The sequence below is a fragment of the Delphinus delphis genome, chromosome 3 (genome assembly GCF_949987515.2).
Source record: "Delphinus delphis chromosome 3, mDelDel1.2, whole genome shotgun sequence".
NCBI lineage: Eukaryota > Metazoa > Chordata > Mammalia > Artiodactyla > Delphinidae > Delphinus > Delphinus delphis.
Window position 1 is genome coordinate 50,395,349 of NC_082685.1, and position 21,972 is coordinate 50,417,320.

Here is a 21,972-nt window from a genome sequence, read left to right on the forward strand (position 1 = left end):
GGGGTCTTCTTGAGCGAAGGGATGGGATGTCCAGTTGAGATTGTCAATTAAGGAATGGGGTGGCATTTTCTGAAGGCAGACGCTAGAGACCAGAGGTCAGAAGCTGGTGACATACAAACCATTTTCAGCTGATAGACAAGATTATATTTTTCTTAATGTCATAGCACTGAACAAAATAATTGGTTGCCAATAGGTAAAACTGAAGCGATTTTGCATAAAACTCTGGATTTCCAGCTTCTTTTTTTTAAAAAAAAATCAGAATATCTGGCAACACAGGTAATATTTCATAGTCACAGTTGGCGTAAACTGAGTTGCCACTTGTCTTTTAAGAGGAAACGCAAGCTTGCTACTTCACTCCACGTCCCCTCGTGCGTGGCCCTGTAGGATTTGAATCTGCTTCCACTGGGGTCAGTTATCTAAGACGCCAAAACAGAAATCATGAATTATTCTTTTAAATGTGCCTGGCTTGCAGGTGCCTATGGTTTATGCCTTATTCTTTTTCCTTCTGCGCAAAGAATGACCATTTGAAGCTCTTTCATGGATGGAAAAGGACAGTTAGAAGCAAAGTAGAGAATTTTACACTACTTACCTGAATCAATCAGGCATACAAAGAAAATCCTGAAATGATGATATTAAAGTAAGATTTGAGATTTGAATTATTCAGGGGTAATTGCCTTAGTTTTCCACCTCACTGTTTCCCCTTTGCTTTCCTTACATGGACATAATCTTCAGAATGTACTTCTGTCAAAGGCCACAGTCATAATTCCCCTGCTTCCTTCTTTTTTTTTTTTTTTTTAAACTCATTTGCACTCTCTGTAGCAATTGTCGGAGCCCTGCAGGGGAATAATTGCAGAGGAATTAACCTCTGACATTTTTCTAAAAATAGCCCTAATAAATCCAATCATAGGTAATTTACCTGTCCGTGTTCCTGGGGGGGGGGGGTAACTTACCAGCATTGAAGAAAGACTTGGTAGGCTGGCATTCCTTCAGCAATTATCTGTGAGCGGACTTCCTGATGCCTGTGTATTTTCTCTGTTTAGAAATAGTACAAGAGGGAGGGGATATAGATATACATATAGCTGATTCATGCCATTATACAGCAGAAATTAACACAACATTGTAAAGCAATTATCCTCCAATAAAAAAAATACACTTAAAAAATAAGAAATACAGAGTACAAATTTCTCTCTTCCCTCTGGCCTCGTGACCCTGTTTTCTCAGCACCTTTCTCCTGGGGTTGCAGTAAGGCCCTGCTCTTCCAGAAGGGTGTGTTCGGCTCACCAGAAAAGGGGGAGAATTTGTGGGGTCCCTCCTTGAATTTCCAGCTCCTGGAGATTTCCCGACGATTCCTCTGTGATCCGCCCCTTTGTTTTCGGTGTCTGAGCTTCAAGCATCTCACCCCTTCTTCCTCAGTCTTCAGCCCTCGTTTGGATTCCACAACTGAAACTCATTTGGGGAAGTTTCTGGGTGTAGAAGAAAGGGGAATGCAGAAGGACACGGGTGGGAAAAGAGCCTGTGGTTGGTAGAAATTATCAAAGAAAATTGCCATTTCCCTGAGCCGTAAAGAAATTCATTTTCTCTTGCCCAAAACAAAAGGGTCTGAATGTGCTTTTTCCTTTTGTTCTCTCCAGTTGTTCCTAGAGACCACAGTGCAGGGTGGGCATCTGGGAAATTTACTTTCCCAAGTGCCACTTGTAGTGGCACTTAAAATACAGAACACAGAATCCTTGTAAATTCCACTGCAGAGACAAAGCCCTAAGCCCTTAAATGCACAGAAAAGTATGTCTATTATCTATCGTTTCAAAGTAAGTGTGCAGTTACTTAAATTGCCTTTGTCTTCTTTTTTTCAGCTGACATTATCTCTACGGTAGAATTCAACCACACGGGAGAATTACTAGCGACAGGGGACAAGGGGGGTCGGGTTGTAATATTTCAACGAGAGCAGGAGGTAAGTGGCAGTGAATGCAAAATATCCATTTTCTTCTTTTAAAGAAGGCTTCCCACCGTTCCTTAATCCTCATGTGTTGCCCTTAACCTTGCTGCTTGGCTTGCAAACTAAAACTGCCAAAAAGTCATTAACATCAGTAGTTACACACTCAGGCTCACAAAAGCACCGGAAAATAGAGCCTTTTCTGGGCAAGGTCTCATCTTTCCAAACCTGGGTATTGCACATTCAAAACGACCTCACTTCTCATCTGACCTGCAAAATTCCACGGGTGCTTGTTGAGTGTAACGCCTCCTTTTTCAGTGGGGTTTATCCTCCTCCAGCTGTTGAAATTCAGGGACTCCTAACAGAATACCTAGGATAAAAAATATAACCCTTCCCCAACAGATATGAAAAGGATAACTTGGGTCAGAAGAGAATACATACAATTTACAGGCACACTTCAGAGAGATCGTGGGCTCAGTTCCAGGCCACCGCAATAAAGGGAATATCACAATAAAGCAAGTCACACCAATTTTTTGATTTCCCAGTGCATATAAAAGTTATATTTACACTATACTGTGGTCTGTTAAGTATGCAGTAGCATTATGTCTAAAAAAACAACGTACATACCTTAATTAAAAATACTTTATTGCTAACCATAAAAAAAAAAAGAAGAAAATGGTAGCTCCCCCTACCAAAGGGAGTGAAATCCCAGAAAATGCCATCTGAGCAATGCATGTAGCCCACACTTTACTATAGGTGACACGAAGTTCCCTGCAGCTGAATGCTCTATGCATTCTGAGCAGCAGTTCTAACTCCCAGTGAATCTCGAAAAGCCCATTTCTTCCTGAGACTTGGGTTCCACTAGGAATTGTTTCTCTTTTTCATATAAATTGAGTTTTTTGGTGTCTGCTTCTGTTCTGTCAGAATGAAATTATGGCCCAATTTGATTTCCTTGGCCTCCGCCGGCGTGGTCCTGAAGCTTCCAGCAGGCCAGTCTGTGTTCAAATAACTCGCCCATCTGCTACTGCCTGCCTCGGAGATTCACCCGGCACAGCGTAGCAGGAGGGCCCAGTGCAGGAGGGAGGTTTCACAAGAGACTTCCCTAGCAATTTAAAGCCTGCTTTGTGCCTCAAAGTCATTTGTGTTCCACCTCCCCTCAAAAAAGGAAAGCCTCATTTAGAGGTGATATATTTGGTAATTGCACATTATTTGCAATTAATTTCTATAAGGGCATCGTAATCCCTCGGGGTTCTGTATGAATTCAAGTGTTCAGCGTTAAATCAGGCACCCAGCCTATTCCATTGGCCCTGGAAACACGAAAATGTTGTTGGCAAGTAGGAACTAATAGCTCTTCGTGACCTGGAATTTTTCCTGCTTTTCCGGAGCTGCCTAGTGCTAATTGGTCTGGCACATCCTACACACACTTGACAGTCTGATTTGGATGGTAGCGAATCAACACTCGTAAAAATTTATTTTTCAGGTGGACTAGCTCTCTCTGCAGTAAACAGGATAGGAGCGAGGATGTCAGCCTTTAAAGTCCTTTTAAAATTGATTTTCAAACCTTCTTCTTCAATTTTTAAAAAAAATCCAATTAGGTTCATAGTGATGATAAAGAGAAACCAGAGGAACTGTTTAGCATAAATTACCCAAGGCAGAGTGTTGCCAGTAATATTCCGCTCCATGTTTCCCATTAGGTATTTATAGCTTTCACCTATTTTAATTTACTGAAATATTTGGGGAACCTGATTCATTAGTAGAAAGAAGGGGGACACATTTTCCAAAGGAGGGTGGTATTGTTCAATAAGGAATAAATGTTGAGGATAATAGCCTGCAGTTAAATGTTGGGCTTTGCGGTGAGACTTGGGGTTGAATGAACACTGAGCTTGAGAAACACAGCCATGTGACAACATCTAGGTCAGGCCTCCTTTTGATTCCCGTGTGTGGCTCCTGTGCGTGAATCCTCAAGACGTGCTGTCCTGGAAAATTTGTTCAAGGAACCTCAGTGCCCTCACAGGCACATTTAACATCTGGGTATCAGTACCATCACCCATCAGTAAATTGAGACTTGGGTTTGAATGTTCAGTATCTACCTAGAGATAATTTTTTTTTAATTGAGCCTTTTATTAAGAGTCAAGCATTTATGACAAATGCCTAGCAAGACCTGGATTTGAATTTTTGAACACAGTTTTCCGAAGCCTGAATCTTGAGGCCCTTGCTCACTAGGTCCTAAAATGCAAACCTCTCCTCCTCCTTTTCCCTTCTTCCCTTTCTCTCTTTCACACCATCTTTTCCTCCTATCTCCCTTTCTTCTTTGTCTCCTCCCTTTCTGCACACCCTTCCTTTATGTTTTGTTCTCTCACCATTTATTTAGTTCCTGCTGTGTGCACTTTGCATAATCAGCGCTGGGGGAAAGCCAGTGTAAAGTCTCATGGTTCTCCTAATGATTCACATGTCATCTCTGCACTCACGTCTGTTTTGTTATTCATGTTGGAAAAAGGAGAGGGAGAGATCCACTGCTTATAAGCTGTGTGACCTTTGAGAAGTCATTTTAATTTCTGTGAGCCTCTTTTGTTCATTTCCCTGCTCTGTGCACCTCTCAGAGATTCTGTGAAGATCTGATGAGATTTTAAAAGGCCGGTGAAAAGGTGCAGATGCTATAGCTTTGTGTTTTTGTTAAAAGATTGATACAAGTCTGTATGGACATCAGCGTGGGATGACTCACTCCTAAGGGTGTCCAAGACATGCAGCAGTTTATGTATATACTTTATAAGTAAAAAGTTGTAAATATTGAAGGGGCCAGTATTTACCACAGCCTGAGGGCCCTGAACTAAAGAGGAACCCATGGCCATCGTAGTCCTGCCCTCAGCCCACTTGGACACGGCCTGCCCGTCTCACCCCTCATGACTCTACTCAGAAAAAGGAAGGAACTGGTGAATTTGCAGTTGGCTTATGTGATTTAATCTTTCATGTGACTTTTTTTTCCCTTCCTACAGAGTAAAAATCAGGTTCATCGTAGGGGTGAATACAATGTTTACAGCACATTCCAGAGCCATGAACCCGAGTTCGATTACCTGAAGAGTTTAGAAATAGAAGAAAAAATCAATAAAATAAGATGGCTCCCTCAGCAGAATGCAGCCTACTTCCTTCTGTCTACTAATGGTATGTGGAGGTGACTTGTCTTGTTTGGTAGTTTCAGAGATACAGTCAGCAAACCATGTATTTCAATCACTTTTAGCCTCCATTTTCCTTTTTACCTTGCGGGCTGTTGAAAAACTTAGAAACCATATCTGCAAGATGCCTAGCAGAATGGCTGGCAGAGAATAGGCCCTCAGTAAATAGTACTTATTCTTTTTTAAAAATAACAAATTTATGGTCGAATTATGTGAGACTTGTTATCTGTAGTTTTTGACTAATGCAGATTATTTCCAGGTGTTTTGGGAATGTGACTTCCTGTCTAAAGATTTACTGAATGTTATTCTGGGAACACGTTTCGGGAAACTAAACATGCCGTCCCTGTGTGTTTGGCGTACTCAGTAGAAGTTATTAATCCCTGAATATATTTGGGGGTTTGGAAAGCAGATGTCCTTGTCTGACACAATCAAACTCTCTAGTAGAAACATAGGTCAAGAAGAGAGGGGACCCCATCAAAACACTGATCCAGTAATGGTTTCTTCTCTTTCTCCCTTCTCCCTTCATACTCTTCTTATATCATTTGTTGGTTTAGGGAGAGTTGATATAAATAGGTCAGAGAGAGAGAATGTTCGGGGTTGAACACGGAAGCCGATTCCGTATTAATCTGGAAACCTTTACACAGTGGAATTACCAACCCTAAAACTTCTTAATACCCTTGCTGTGAAAGAGGCCATCTACACTCAAAACAATTCAGAATCAAATCATATACAAAAGGGTGCTAATTGAATAGCATAACAATTAGAGGATTAGTATATACAAATTAAACACCATCTCCCAAGCAAATAAGCTGGAGAGTGATTCATCGTCCTGTGTGTGTGTGTCTCTGAGGAGTACACATTTAAATATAAATCAAGAAACGAGGGGTTTGCTTTCTGCCTATCTCCAACATTTATTAAGAAAGGGTAATGCTCATATGTAAGTTAAAAAAAATGCAGACTGTGTATATACTACGATCAAACATATATTAACATTTTTAAAGACTGAAAGGAAACACACTGAAAGGTTTATCGTGATTAATTTTGACTGTGCATTATGGGTGACTTGTCAATTTATTCCTTAAATTTCCCCCCTGTTTTTCATAAGATTAAAATAAAACTCATCGTGAAAACTTAGAAAATAAAAACTTATTGTTTTTATTTTCTAAGTTTTCACGATGAGTTTTATTTTAATCTTATGAAAAACAGGAGGGGAATGTTTTTAATGCATATGAACCAAAAAAATCCCTCAAATGAAAAAGCCAGTGTATAAATCTATAAAGTTACAGTTCTGAAATAGCCAGTTCAGGGTTATTCAAGCATAGCTTATCTCAACATGACCAGATCTCCACTCATCTGTTTCTCCAGATTCCAAGTAATTTAATTTTTTCTCATTTATTGTTTTGTTTACATTTTTTGATCTTGATTTCCCAAAAGTCAAGCCACATGATTTGTTTCAGTCTCTTCCCTTTTAGTTTTGTTTAAGTTTCCCTCAAAGGCTCAGCAGATTCAACACAACTTAGAATGGAAGAAACTTCTGATGATTTTGACTTAATTACTTTAGGCAGAGAAAAAGCATCTGATTATCTTCTATAGCTAGCTTACTTTATATTATGAAACGTAGCCTATTGATTATTACAATAAACTTCAAAGACATGAAAGACATATTAACTACTTTGTGGGGGGGATGGGAAAGAAATCAGTGAAATGCAATGAAGATTAATTATATAGCATAATGTTCTGTTAATTGAGTTTTTAAATAGTTTTTTGATTAACAAGGATATTATCTTCCCATTTGGGATGCTATTTCATATGCCAACAGCATCTCAAAATGATTCTTAGAAGAAAAATTCCCATGCTCATATGTGATTTTCTTTTTTATACTAATATTGAGGTTGAGAATCCCCCTTAAGCCAAATAGGTTAACATGCAAAAATTAATGGAAGACAATTGGAATTACTGTACAAAAGAGAAAATGAAGATAGATGATAAGATTGTGTTTAAAAGCTGCCACAAGTAATGATAAACTACTCAGAGAGCCAGCCAGAAGAAAGAAAAAGCCATTACTCATAGTAACAGCCACATGTTCCTCAGACTTTTTTATCCAGAAAGCTTCAAGCTACTGAATCAAGAAAAATTGTGTGATAATAAAGTCAAGAATAACTCCAGGCACCCCAACCATGGGGAATTGAATTGAATTCACCATCAATTATCTTTTTTTTAAAAAAAAATTGTGCTTATCTCATTATAGCTGGGTACAGTTTTTATCTTCTGCTAGAATACATGCCCAGCTTTAGAAATTTTAATGAAAAATAAAACCAACCTTCAGTTGTAAAGATAGACCTTAAAATTATTTGCCAGATGAAGACACATTGCTTTACCTAGAATGTCTACTTCTATCTTAATTCCTATGATGAGAGGAAAAGGTATACTTAATTTGTTTTTCATGCTATGAGAGTAATAAGCGTTCATTGTAAAAAATTTAGAAAATGCAGAGAAACAAAATGAAGATAAGGAAAGGGTTCCTATCCAGAGAGAACCACTATTAATGTCTTTTAAAAAGAAAAGCAGGGCTTCCCTGGTGGCGCAGTGGTTGAGAGTCCGCCTGCCGATGCAGGGGACACGGGTTCGTTTCCCGGTCCGGGAAGATCCCACATGCCGCAGAGCGGCTGGGCCCGTGAGCCATGGCCGCTGAGCCTGCACGTCCGGAGCCTGTGCTCCGCGACGGGAGAGGCCACAACAGTGAGAGGCCCGTGAACCCCCCCAAAAAAAGAGAGAAAAGCAAAGAGGCATGGATAAATCTGTTTGTTTCTTAACAAAAATATGACATATTCTATAACTGTTTTGCAACCAGATTTCTTTTATATAATAATATAACACATAATAACAGGAATACCTTCCTAATTATGAAATATTTCTCCTAAAATACCATAACATTTTCAATGACTGCATGGTATTCCCTTGTATGTTTTTTTCTATAGTTTATTAATAAATCTCCCATTACTAGACCTTTAATTATTAACTAATTCTCGCTTTAATTATTAACTAATTCTTTTATGTATTTTAAATACATAAAATACATTATGTATTTGTAGAAATAGATGTTGGTATAGATAGGTAAATAGGAAGAAAGCGTATTATAAACTATGTATAGCATGATACATCTATTAAAAGCTATTTAAAAAGTTATATAATTCCACACACAAATATAATACAAGGATATACATAAATTTCTCATAGTAATTGTCTTTGTCTACTGGAATTGAAGGAGTTTTTAATTTTTTTGTGTTCATTTTCATTTTCTACAATTTTATGTACCAGTTGTGTAATAAAAAGAAGAAAATAAAATGAGAAATGTAAAATCTATATATGAGATATTATTATAGGTTTGTAGCCCTCTTCAAAAAAATGCATAGAAAAAAATACTACAAGGAACTATGTAAAATGTTAACAATGGTTGTCCCAGACTGCAGGGATTTTAGGGATTTTTATTCTTTATGTTTTACCTCCAATTTCTCTCTTTCTCTGTATAGCAATTTATCATTCCTAATGTGAAAAATATAAAAGAAGAATTGCCTTGCAGTTGGGATGGGCTACATTCCAAAGCCCAGCAATAGAAAATAATCAGTATTAAAATTCACTGATTTGGGTTCTTCTAAGCCACAGTAGCTAATCTGCTCTGATCTCTGATTAGTAGTTAATCAAATGACTGAATACATATGGCCCACGTTTCATCTTCTCAACCTAAAAAGCGGGTCATTATGCAGCCTATATTCAGAGAGGGTAGGACCAGAAGAGTATAGATAGAAAATTCTAAATTCAACCCAACATCTGGGAAAGACTTCTTCGCCTTCTGTCCCAGTACAAGTTGGGCTGAATGCACAAACCTTACACTTAGTAGACTTTACAGGTGTGCCAGCAGACATGACCAGCCCAAGTGATGCCCACATATTAGGAAACGGGCCCTTCTCTGTTAGAGTAGCCAAATTGTTGCAGGAAGCCCACTTCATAATGTGCATTTCAGACCGCTGAGGACAAGGCATTTGCCAAGGAGAGATGGAGGAGGGAGATGAGGGGCAGAGGAGCAAGGGAATCCTAATATAGGCAGGATACAGGGGTGGCTTTCCTCCCCTGACAGCCTTACAGACAGGAAGTAAGATGTGCTGACATCATCATGGGATGAAGCTCAGGCTGTCAGAGCAACATCTTATTATTGCAGAACAGTTGCCCAGTTTGCTAATTCTAACAACAACTGCTATTTGTGAACCATTATTAGAAGTGCAACACTGGGCTAAACACTACGTGCATTCTTTCATTTAATCCTCAAAGAGCCCCATGAGGACGACACTGTTTTCCCCAATTTACATATAAAGAAACTGAGGCGTAGAGAAGTTAACTATCTCTATTTGTAAGATTGGAGTATTGAGGACATACTTATACTAAAAATTACTCATATTTCTGAAATTCAAACTTAATTGGCCACTCTGTACCTTTTCTCCTGCTTTATCTGCTACTCCCCTTTGTCTGTCACCCAAAGACTAGTTAGGCGCCTACTGCACGTGAATCCCAACCCTCGGCCACGTAGTGGCTGGCGTTGGAGTCGGGATGGGACCCGAGGTTGTCTGCTTCCAAAGCCACCCTGTGTAGGCACAGAGCAAGACGCAGAGGAGCCGTCGAGTGTCTGCCATCCAGAAGAGAAGTTAGCACAAATAATGAACGCAGGATCTGATAAGAAAGGCCTACAAAGGCATGCAACCACAGACATGATCTGTTTGGCCCAAGCATGTTTCCTTAAAAAATAGATTAACATATACACACTACTATATATAAAATAGATAACCAACAAGGACCTACTGTATAGCACAGGGAACTCTACTCAATATTTTGTAATAATCTATAAGGGAAGAGAATCTGAAAAAAGTATATATAGATATATATATCTGTGTGTATATATATATATATGTGTGTGTGTGTGTGTGTATATATGTATGTACATATACCTGAATCACTGTGCTGTACACATGAAACTAACACAACCTTGTAAATCAACTCTACTTCAATTTTTAAAAGATGGAATCAAAAGACTGCAGGTGGGGCATGCCATCTCCAGCTCCCCCGATGCCCCGCCCCCTTTCACTCATTCCCCGGGCACTGCCTACCTCTTGTAGGCATTGGAGTCCTCACCCCTGTTGTATTGCTGTAGAGAATGACAGGGGTCACCAAGTGGTGTAGAGTCCTGGGACAGTACAGAACTGAGAAAGGTCATTTCCAGCTGGGGACTCAGAAAAGAGACTGCAAGGGGAAAGCATTTGGATGAATCTCCTTCTCATTTTACTTCCCTGAGTACCGCTAACAAGATGCACTGTGTAAATGAGATGCATTCGTTCATCCAACTCCTATTTCTTGAACATCCACTATGCCCCAGGCACTGTTGTAGATGCTGGAGATACAGTGAGGAACAAGACAGACCGAATCCCTGCCTCCAATGATATTTAAATTACTGTGGGGGAGACGAGATAATTAAATTGCCAGAGAGTGAAACGTACTCTGAATAAAAATAAAGCAGGAAGAGGGGATACAGAACGGTGAGGAAAACATCTTTCTGTAGGTTGGTTGGGAAAGACCCCCTCTGAGGTTGGGACATAAACAGAGGAGAGCAAAGTGAAGGAACAAATCTTGTGAAAAAGAGGGTAAAGGGCTTTCCTGGCAGGAGGAGCAGCTAGTGCAAAAGCCCTGAGGCTGGAGTGGGATTAACCTATACAAGGAGCTGTAAGGAAACCGGGTGGCAGGAGCACAGGAAGTGGCAGGGAGTGGGGTAGACAGTGAGATCATAAAGTGTGAGGACGTAGGGGTGCAGGTCACGGAGGGCCTTTCAGGTCATGCTAGGGACAGTGTTTGGTGAGGTGGGATGCTGAAATGAGGATAATAATTGGACCTGCATCTCAGGGTTATTGTGAATATTAAGTAACTTCTCCATGGAAAGCGCTAACATGGTTACATCGTTAATTCTACGTATGTTGCGACTACTCTTATTCAGTGTTCAGGATATATTATTGAATGATCCAATTTAAATGTAAGCTATAGATCTAACAGCCCATTGTCAGGGAAACCGTTTGTCTCAGCACAATAAATGTTTTCATTTTGAAACATGAGCTCTGCCTTCAGAGGCCTTGAGATTTATGCACTGAAGCCCTTGACATGAGCCAGTTTCCCTAGCAGTCCCTTCCATCGTGACCATCACCTCTCCCTGCAACCGCCCCCAACTGGGTCCCGCAAAAAAAAAAAAAAAAAAGACTCCTTTACCAGTTTCCTCTCACCATCATTGTGATTTCCTCTGGTTGCCCTCCGCAGATAAAACTGTGAAGCTGTGGAAAGTCAGCGAGCGTGATAAGAGGCCGGAAGGCTACAACCTGAAAGATGAGGAGGGCCGGCTGCGGGATCCTGCCACCATCACCACCTTGCGGGTGAGCCCAATGGCTGGTTTTCCACCTTCTTTCAGTTTCCTTGGCAACCAAGGTCAGGGGAAGTGGAGGGGAAGTTTGGCTGCGTGCTGACTGCTGCTATAGGTTGCCCCTCTCAGGTGTGAGGGAGGGAGGTCAAGCAGAGGCCCCGCCTACGTGAGTTTCTGGTGGTAGGTGAAGGAACAGGACAGGCACCAACCTCTGATGACGATAAATCCACGTTTCCTTTTGCCCCTGAGGACTTACCTGCAGGGTCACTGCCATGCATTACTATGTTCTTAGCCTCTGTCTGTTTGCATCATCTAACATGTCTTGAGCACCTTCAAGGTACAGGCATGGAACTCCCCAGATAGGAAGTTGGAGTCTTGTGATTCGGAACATGAACTTCTGAATCAAACAGGCCTGGGTTCAAATTCTGCCACTTACCAGACTATCACGTAGTCACTCCCTTTTTTGAACTTCTGTCGTGCAAGTTATTTTTAGTTTCTCCATCTGCAAAACAGTGAACCTAGTACCTTACTGTGTGTGGGTTTCTGAGGCTAAAATGCAGTGAGGATGAAAAGCCCTTATTCCATGGCTGGTACGCAAGAAGTGATCTCTACTATTAGTCTTGGTAGCTTCCTACCTGCTGTCCAGAAAAGCACAGTCTGGTAAGGAAAGAGGATGGGTAGGACTAGTATGCAAATGTTTATGACAGTAACTAGAGTAAGATAAATGCAATGAGAGTCAGAGAGTTTGCAGTTTGATCGAAGGAGGGAGAAATTATATTTGGTTCTGGGAGATTGGGATATGTCTGTTAGGGAAATGGTGTTAGAAATGGATTTCTAAAAGCGGACTTTTAAAGGAAGGCTCTCTAGATAGAGATGAAAATGATCTGGGACTGGGTGATGAGTTTAGTTTTGGAGTGTTCATTGTGAACGGTAAAGCCAGGCACATGTTGGGACCAGCCCTGGCCCCTAGCCGCTTCCAGAACTGGGTAAAATATGTGCTTTCAGATGCCAGCAGCTCTACTGCAAACCAAAAACTGCGAAGAGACACTAAAGTATCAATACCTGTGGGGAAAGAGGTTGTCGTCCTATGTTTAGAGGCAAATGTGGGAATTGAATGATCATCGTGTGCCTGATCAGCTGGCTTGTTGGTTTGTTCATTCATTCATTCATTTGTTCATCTGTTGATTCAGCAGATGCTTTTTGAGCACAGACTCTTTGCGGCCCATAATGCTAGGCTGTCGTGTGTGTACCCAGTAGTAGTGGGTACCTGGTCTTCTACTGAGCTTCTTCTGGGCCAACGAGCATTGGCTGCTCTGTTTCCTCTCGTCCGCCTATGCCTTCAACCTGGAGAACAACCGTACAAGTTTACCTTATCAGATTGGGTTGATGCTCTAAATGCTCAGAGGTTTTGAGACTGGAGGAAAGAACAGTGAAGAGTATGAACATTGAGTCACTCCGTCCTGGGTTAGAATTCTGGCTCCATTCCTTTCTGGATGGTGGCCTTGGCCACATTACTTAAAGTCCTTGTGCCTCCCATGTCACATCTGCACAACAGGGATGAGGGATGGTCGCTACTTCCTGGGATTGTTGTGAAGATTCAGTACAGTATTGTGTGTGATAGAGAGCTTAGCCTGTGTAGTGTCTCACTCAGAGAAAGCACTCAGTGATATTAGTTCCTGCTGATGGTTTCTAGTCTTACTCTCATCATCATCATTTTCATGACTGTTATTCCCCCCTAGTGATAGTAGGCCTGTGTGTTTGAGAAAATTCCCATTTTTCTCTTCATACACTTTTTATACTCTTGTATTCACTCCTCAAGCTATTCACTGATGTCTACCAAGTGGCAAGCACAGTACTGGTGATACAGAAGGAACAAGATAGTCTTTCACGCCTCCGGACTTTGTAATCGTATGGAGAAAACAGATGGCTTAGGCACCACTGGGGAGTTTATAATGTGAACTTCTGCCCAGATGTTACCTTGCTCTTGTTTGCTATGTGGATGGAATTTCTCAGGTGCCATCTCTAGTCCCCACTATGAATTCCAGTTGTCCATGCATCCAGTGGGATTTTGTATACTTGTATTTAGCCCCCGGAGGATGTCATCCCCATGATGAAGAAGAGAGAAGGACTCTATGTAAGCTCCATTAGAACAGAGGTTGTCCCCAAAGTGACACAGTGATGTTATGAAGTGGACTTGTACATGTCAAACATGGAAGGAGGCCCTGAGGAGTGGCTGGGACTTAGAAAACCCCAGTTCTGGTTCTTGCGTCCTTATTAACCATCTGTGACCCTGGGCCAGTGAATCTCATTTCTTCTCTCCGTGCTTAGTTTCTAAGCAACTGAGCAGAGGACTGGACAAAGTCAGTGGTTCTGCAACCATGGGTGCCAGTTACAAATGCAGATTCCCAGGGCGCAGCCTCAGTCATTCTCTTCAGCAAGTTGCGTGGTCCAGCGGGATCTGCATTTTTATCCTGAGCCCCTGGTGGTTGAGACGAAGGGATCTGTTATCCCTGGACTCTTATCATCTCTAAGGCTCCTCCACGCTCTGGTTTTTATGAGCCTCTGTTACTTTTCAGTCATTTCAAGTTATTGTACCAGCTCATGAGACACATTTGCTATCATATTGTAAAACTCGTATCTGATTTCATCTCGTCTACCTTCCTAGGCTTTCAAGTATCCTCATTTCAGTGTAAACATCCACACTCCGGTGTTCTTTCAGTGCAAACACTGAAGAGGCCAGCCTGCTTTCTTTTTGATCCCAGTGGTAGAAGAAGAACCAGGCAACCCTGAAAACCAGTTTCAGAACAATGACTCCAAACAGAGAATGAGCTGATGTGATATTAATCAGACCATAATTTACTAACATGCTCTGCTCTTGACATTTGCATCGCCAGCAATTGTGGCTTTTTTTTTCCTTCCCTGTACTAGGTACTTCCCTGTACTAGTACCTAGGTTTCCTTCCCTGTACTAGTACCTAGTTTCCTTCGCTGTACTAGGTACTTCCCTGTACTAGTACCTAGGTACTAGGTACAGGTACTTCCCTGTACCTCTCGTACACTTCATAGTTTCCAGTTCTACGTGGATCTTGAAAGTGAGAATGTTTAATAATACCCAACAGCTAATTAATCCTCACTGAGTAATGAACCTGTTCTGTTTCAGTGCTGGGAGGTTCAGCTTTTCAAAGTACGAATGTGGTTGTTTTTTTTCCTTTTTTCATGCAAGATAGCCTTTCAAATCCAATCACTCATTACCCAGAGAGACTTTGAGAAGCACTTCTATGGACACTACATCTCCTGCTTAATATTATAACATTCAAAGCAATAATCGTGATGATGGTTTAATAATAACACCTTATAAGCTGTAAAATACCTTTTTGTGTGTGTGTGTGGTACACGGGCCTCTCACTGTTGTGGCCTCTCCCATTGCGGAGCACAGGCTCCAGACGCGCAGGTTCAGCAGCTATGGCTCACGGGCCTAGACATTCTGCGGCATGTGGGATCTTCCCAGATGGGGACACGAACCCACATCCCCTGCATCGGCAGGCGGGCTCTCAACCACTGCGCCACCAGGGAAGCCCTGTAAAATACCATTTTTATCACAAAGTGTTTACTTACTTAATTCCCTGATTCATCTTCAGACCAGCCAAGTGGGAAGGCAGGTGAAGATGCTGGGATCTAGTATTTACTGTGCATTTACTATCTGCCATGCACCATGCTGCACGCTGTATCTGCATTGGCCACTTCATGAGGTACAGTTCACTGTTAAATACCCATTGAACAGATGCGCTTCACAGAGTTTCAGTGAGATGCCCAAGATCATGCTAAGCGTCAAACCTTGATCTATGGGACCCTGAGCCCTTCAACCTGATGCTGCCTCAGAGAGGGAAAATGACTTGCCCAGTGTTTGTCAACTGCTTGTTCCAGAGCTGGGATTGAAAATCAAGAGCTGTGGCTCTTCAACTTGGACACATACATTGGGCATTTTAAATGCTTTTCTTAATAATTAGTGCCATTATTATTCTAGGTCAGGGTGTATGCATGTGTCTCCCTCTCCCTCCCTCCCCCTCCCTCCCTTTTTCTCTCTCACCCACACATTCACACACGGAGTTTTCATACCTCTGACCTCTGACCTCACCTTGAGGTCTTATGTACTTCCACTTAGCAAGATTCTCCATGCCCTTCTTTCCAACCTCCCAATACCCACAGCTAAGAAGACCTCAGAGCCCTTTCTTGGCAACGGAAACTCACGGTTCGTGTAACTTAATCAGCCCGGGAGGGGAGATGGGTGGTGAGAAGTCATACCTAGCGTACTTATCTGTGCAGAATGAGCCTGGAGTTACTATTTCCCTCGTTAGGATTGGCTGCCAGCGCCCTGGGAACCTAGGCCAGGTGGAAATGTGCTTTTGAACCAGTTACAGAAGAGTTACACAGAGTCTGTCTGGAAGGTGTGAGCTCCCAACCTGTGACACCATAACTCCCCAAAATGAAGGGGATGTAATGAACTCAGGTTTTCTAATGGATATTCCTTACAGCTAATATTAATAATAATAATAGCCACATTTTTGAGTGCTTCCTATATGCCAGGTGCTGGATTGTGTACCCTTATATCATTCTGTCCTAACAGTAACTCTCTCGGGTTCGGTTATCCTCTCTGGATCAGGCAAAGCCTCCCTCCCTCCTTTCATTTAAGTCTCTGCTTACGTGCCACCTTCTCAGAGAAGCTCTCCTAGAATCCTGTAGGGGAAGTAGCACACTCACATCTTCCCGTTCACTCTCGGTGTCCTTACCCTGCCCCTTTATTCTTAACTTTCCTCCTGGCCAGATGTATCATTAGTCCACGGTCGGCCTCCCCTCCCCCTCCCCTGAAATGTAAGCTCCGTGAAAGCAGGAACCACGCGTCTCCTCTCCTGTAGCTCCGGCACATGGTAGGTATTCAGGGTATGTTTGTCAAATGAATAGATTACAGAGAAGTGGAAACTGAGTTTCAGAGTAGACAAGTGGTTGTTTGCTCCAAGATCTCATGGCTAGAAAGTGGTGGGGCTGGGATTCAAACCTAATCCATCTGACCCCAAATCTGACGCTTTTCTTTATGATTCCCTACAGCTACATCCTAAGAAAATACTCATTCATGATTGCAGAGCAGGGGAATTTCATTATCAGTGTCTCTCGGAATTCTTCGGCAAAGCTTTCTTAGTGTAGGAGCTAGATTTTGGGCGGACTGGAGGGCGAGGGTGAGGGCTGCAAAGGCTTTTCTGCCACAGGTTGAGCACACAATGGATGCACTATATTTTAGAGAAAAGATTCAATTATATCATGTTTTTACACACATGCCTTCTGCCGGTGACAGCTTCTGTCTTTCTCTCAGCTCAGGACACACACATTCTTGTGACTTGCCTGTGATTTTTCCACCTAGAATGACCCTGATGTTTACACATCCCACTGATGGCAGTTTAGACGCCCTCCTAGCCACAGCCTGAGACACCATGGCAAATCGACATGAGCGTTCACCAGCTCCAAATTCTGAAGGGAACTTCTTGAGGATTATTGCCAGCAGGTCATGGGATTAGACAGCTTGGCTAAACACACTTTTTTCCCCAAAATGATCGTTTTTGTGAAACAACTAGTTTAACTGCCTGATCTGTTTTCTAGAGAACTGATTAAACAGACCACTGGTTTAAGTTTACCAATAAAAGCAACTACATTGATTCAGCCCTTCCTAGGGACAGACTCCACACTGAGCAGTTTTCTGTATATTTTATAGTTGGTTCTTCATCACAATCCTATGGCTTAGGCATCATGCCCATTTTATAGGTGTGTAAACAGAGGATCGGGGAGGTAAGCACTGGCTTAAGACCTCACAGATAATAAGTGGCAAAGCCAAGAACGGAACCCAGGTCTATCTGACCCCACAGCTCCTGCCCTTCACCATCATCCAGGACTATTTATTGCATGGTCCTTGATCTAGACAACAATGAGGATAATAGCATCTGACACGTAGAACTTTTCAATGTATTTTTTATCCTACTTATTGAGTGCCTTCTATGCACCAGGCAACGTGCAAAGTACATACTACAGAGCGGGTCTTACAAAGATGAGTGAAACATGCTCTGTGTCCTCCAGGGGCCGGGAGGGGAATGTTGCAAGTCGCTGCAACATGAAATTAATTCAAGCAGTGGTTCTCAAACCACAGTGCCCTCACAGTCTCCTGGGATGCATTTTAGAACACAGGCACTGGCCTCATCACTAGGGATTCTGGTTTAGAAGGTCTGAGTTGTACCCAATAACATCACTGACCAGATCCCCCTTAGAAAATCCCCGGGTGATTCTGACACAGGTGATCCCTGGGCCAAACTTTGAGAAACACCGGATCGGGTAAGTGTCCTGAGAAAAGCACAGAAGATTGCCATAGCGCTTCAGAGGGAGAACAGAAGGAGAGAGCTATAGGACCAGGAAGGAATTTTCAACATGCATCTTGAGGGATAGATGGCCTTTCATGCTGGGGGGGGGGGGGGGGAGGGGCGGGGGTCTTATTTAATGCCCCCAAGGATCTTGGGGGGCCAGTAGGACATGAATTGCTTTTCCCTATTTCTGGTGATCTGGATGTGATTATCCCCATTAAGAAAAGAGGAAACTGAGACTCTGAGAGGCAGAACCGAGAATGAAATGTGTTCGGTCTAGACACAGCCTTTGTGTTTTTTGCTGCCTCCGTGGCGACCGTGTGATAAGGCTCACTCCAGGAGAATGGGTAATCCCAGGCCAGTAACAGGGCAAATTACTGGTCGAGTCAGGGTCGGCCATCCCTGCCTTAGGTTTTCATTTTGGGCTTCTGCTCGACAACGGAGGCCTCTTAGGAGACAGATACAGTCTTCCCGTACCCATTTTTAATTTTTCTAGACTTCATTTTATGATGTATTGATGCTCTAGGGGCTTCATAGCCAATGCTTTTACAGCTTCAGCTTTCCTTTCCTTATATTTGTTGCAAATAAAAATGAAGTGTTTAGCTACTGCAGTGCAAAATCAATCAAGGCTGCTGCATATTCACATGCTCGCAGTGGCACCCGGACGGCCCCTGGATTAGATTAACTTTGTGAATGTGTCACTCTGGTGTGGGTAATTTCTCCACCTCCACTCCATCCCTTCCCCCTCCTGTCTCAGCGAGGGGATATTGCAATCCCCCATTGATTGACTACCGCACAAGTGAGTGCTGGCATGTGATGTGTGTAACTCAGCAGGACGCACGGACTCTGTGTTTATGAAAATAAATAATAATTTCTGTTATCGTTATTGATGGCCATCATTATCTGATTCTATCAGTCTGTGTCATGGGGTTTCATGTATGGGATCAGAAAGCACTCCACAGGAACCCCGGGCACTACCCTCACCACCAAGCCTCAGTGTGTTGACATGTTTTGCCTTTTAGGGGTGACACTTGTGGATGTCCCTGTTCTTAGGCTAATATTCAGTGAGACAACATTAGTTGGGTTCAATGTGAGGCAAAGGAACTACCTGAAATAATAATAAGAGCAGCGGACATGGATTAGCATCTGCTCTGTTCCAGGGACGCTCCGTATGTTGGCTCATTTATTCTTCAAGATAAACCTATGATGAAGGTAATAAACCTCATTTCAGAGATGCGAGAACCAAAGCCAGAGAGGTTAAACAGCCCGCCTGAGGTCAGACGCTAGTAAGTGGTAGTACTTGGACTTGAATCCATGGCTTTATTTATTTTTTTTCTTCTATTTTTTGGCCATGCCGCACAGCATGTGAGATCTTAGTTGCCTGATCAGGGATCGAACCCGTGCCCACTGCAGTGGAAGCATGGCGACTTAACCACTGGACCACCAAGGAAGTCCCTGAATTCATGTCTTTATGATTCTAAAATCCATACTACTATCCTACCTCTTGTACGAAATAGAATGCCTGATATATTCATCTGAATATTTGGTATAAACTAAAATATGAGTAAGCAGGGACTAGGGAAGAAACCATGAAGGAGATGGTAGATGCTGCAGGAACCTTGGGCCCAGGTGGGGTTTCCGTTTTGTTTGCGGGGGCGGGGGGGAAGTGGAGCAGAAAGGATGCGTGGAATTAGATCATGGTTTACCAAATCTGGATGATCCTCAGAGTCTAGAAATGTCTTAAATCATCCCCAGCTGACTGATTCAGAATGTCCAGGCACAGGGCCAAGAGATCTACCCATAGTTCTCAGCCGTATCCCACGTAGTTCTGAAGATCAGCTGGGTTTGAGACATTTGACAGATGTGGACATTTGATTCAGAAAGCTGAAGTTACTTACCCAAGGGCTGCAGCTACTAAGGGGCTGAGTCACATTTTTAAAGGGCTAGGGCTCTGACCACATCTCAGCCATCATCTGAAAAATGGAACTCATCCTACATTCTTCCCACAGAGGTCATGCTAATAAAATAGAGTAACGTGTTGACAGTACTGGTGTGATGCCTTACGATTGTCAGATGCTCGCTATATGTTATTACCTTTCTCCTCTTCCTTCCCATCTTGTCTTTCACCTGGACAACCAGGAGTTTCAGGAAAGTCTGATGAATATATGGAAAAAGTTCAAAGCAGCATTATGTTTTGATACTAGTGAATCCAGCAATCCATTCTGCTTTATTTTGAATGTGTGTTTGCCCTGGCCCTCCAAAGCTGCCTTGGATTCAGAATATTTTCACTGACAAGAAGATATTTTCTTTCATCTCAAAGCTACCTTCGTTGTGCTGCATTTACCATGTAGTAATTAGATCCAAGATAAATGTAAATATAAGCAGAATCCTATACCTGTCTTAAGAGCAAGTTCTCTTTGTCTCTTGCTCCCAACCCCTTTGGAAGGCAGCCATGGCTTCTCGAATGTGATAGGAACTAGTAAATGACACTCCCCACAGGTACACTCAATGACAGTGGGAAGCTGAGAAGTCCACGAGTACCAGAAGAAGAAAAGGATCATGTTAGAGAAGAAAATCTCGATGTTTCCATGGTCTCTGGTGCAGTTTATCTTGAGAATCCCTGGGCAGGAGGCACAGTATTCTAGACTATGACCCATTCTCTCTTCCTAACTTTGGTCATTAAATGGTCTGAATTTTGGAGATGTGGGTCGGTTGGTCAGGCCGGGGCAGGTTGCCAACCTTTTCCAGGCTTTGCAAGCAAGGATCTTGTCATTGGGTCAAACCTAATTCACACTGACCCAGATGGATTTTTCTCAAAAGAGAAGTTATTAGAATGATTTTCTCCATCTTTTCCTTTAAAGGGCTCTCTGTATACTTTTAAAGTAAATGGAAAATCCAGGGCATAATTGGATGATTCGAGGAAGAAACGTATCTCCATTTTCTGAATCTTTCAGATGGAATTATCTGAATTATGAGTGTCATGGGAAAGACATTGTCCCCAGACCAGGTCCTGGCTCTCCAATGTGAGCTCACTTTTGCTTGAGTAAGAGGTGTGAGGTCCAGCCCCTGAAACTACACACGCATGTGTATGCGTGTGCAGGCGTGCACACGGCACAAAGTACCAAGAAGCCCATTGTTCAGGAAACCTTAGAATGTTAACATAGCCTAGAGCTGATTTATAGTATTTGTTTTTCAATTGGGCTTATTTAAATAGAGATCAAAAATATGAGCCTGGGTCCCTTTTGCTACCAAGTTATGCAAAGAACTCATTTGAAATCACAAGAGGAATTCTAAGGCCTCTGCTCATTATACATAAGAGTTTTCTAGAAAATCATTAACACAAAATGGATTTGGAGTCAAGTTCAATAGAAAACAAGATCACTTTGATCTTAGTACATTGCTAACCAGACTTCCACTGGTGCACTGATTTTTAAATACCCGTCCTTAGCAGAGAAAAAGTTTTAAGTATTTCCCTAGAGGTTAGTGTATATAGGAAGATACTTTCTTTTCTTTGGTGCATAAGTATAAGAAACCGGTTGGACAAAAATATTTTATAAGGGTAGTTTTATGTTAAAGGAGATTGTTATCAACTGGAAAAAGATTTAATTCTCTGGTTTCCTTAGAATGACTGAGCCAGTAGGAAATGAATTTCTACCGGAAAGGTCCTAGATTTGTATGTAGTTGGATGGAGGAGAGCGGATCACACTCTTGGAATTTGTTGTTTTCATCAGATGATCAGTTGAGCTCGTGTCCTTTACCAGAAAAATTGTTAAAAGCGGTTGTAAAAACACACACACATACATGCTCACAAATGTTTCTTGCTCAAGAAAATATGGTAAATCCTAGCTTAAATACATTTAAACAAATTTATTTACTTTGGGGTTTCTCAAGACCTGTAATATACTAATATACAATATCAAAGTCTAAGAAAAATATAGTGCATGCATTATTTTCCACCAAGCCTAACTGACCATGAAAAACACTTTTCCCAATTTATGGGATTACTGTTCTTTTTAACATTTTACTC

General features: G+C 42.1%; 1 protein-coding gene across 2 annotated transcripts in view; it reads left to right on the forward strand.

Annotated features, from left to right (window-relative positions):
- Positions 1-21,972, forward strand: part of PPP2R2B (protein phosphatase 2 regulatory subunit Bbeta) — a 431,534-nt gene that overhangs the window by 320,696 nt on the left and 88,866 nt on the right. For both annotated transcript variants that reach the window (XM_060008592.1, XM_060008593.1), the window contains 3 exons: positions 1,851-1,948; positions 4,924-5,089; positions 11,449-11,561. In XM_060008592.1, the coding sequence (XP_059864575.1) occupies positions 1,851-1,948; positions 4,924-5,089; positions 11,449-11,561 (377 nt within the window). The remainder of the gene's footprint in view (positions 1-1,850; positions 1,949-4,923; positions 5,090-11,448; positions 11,562-21,972) is intronic.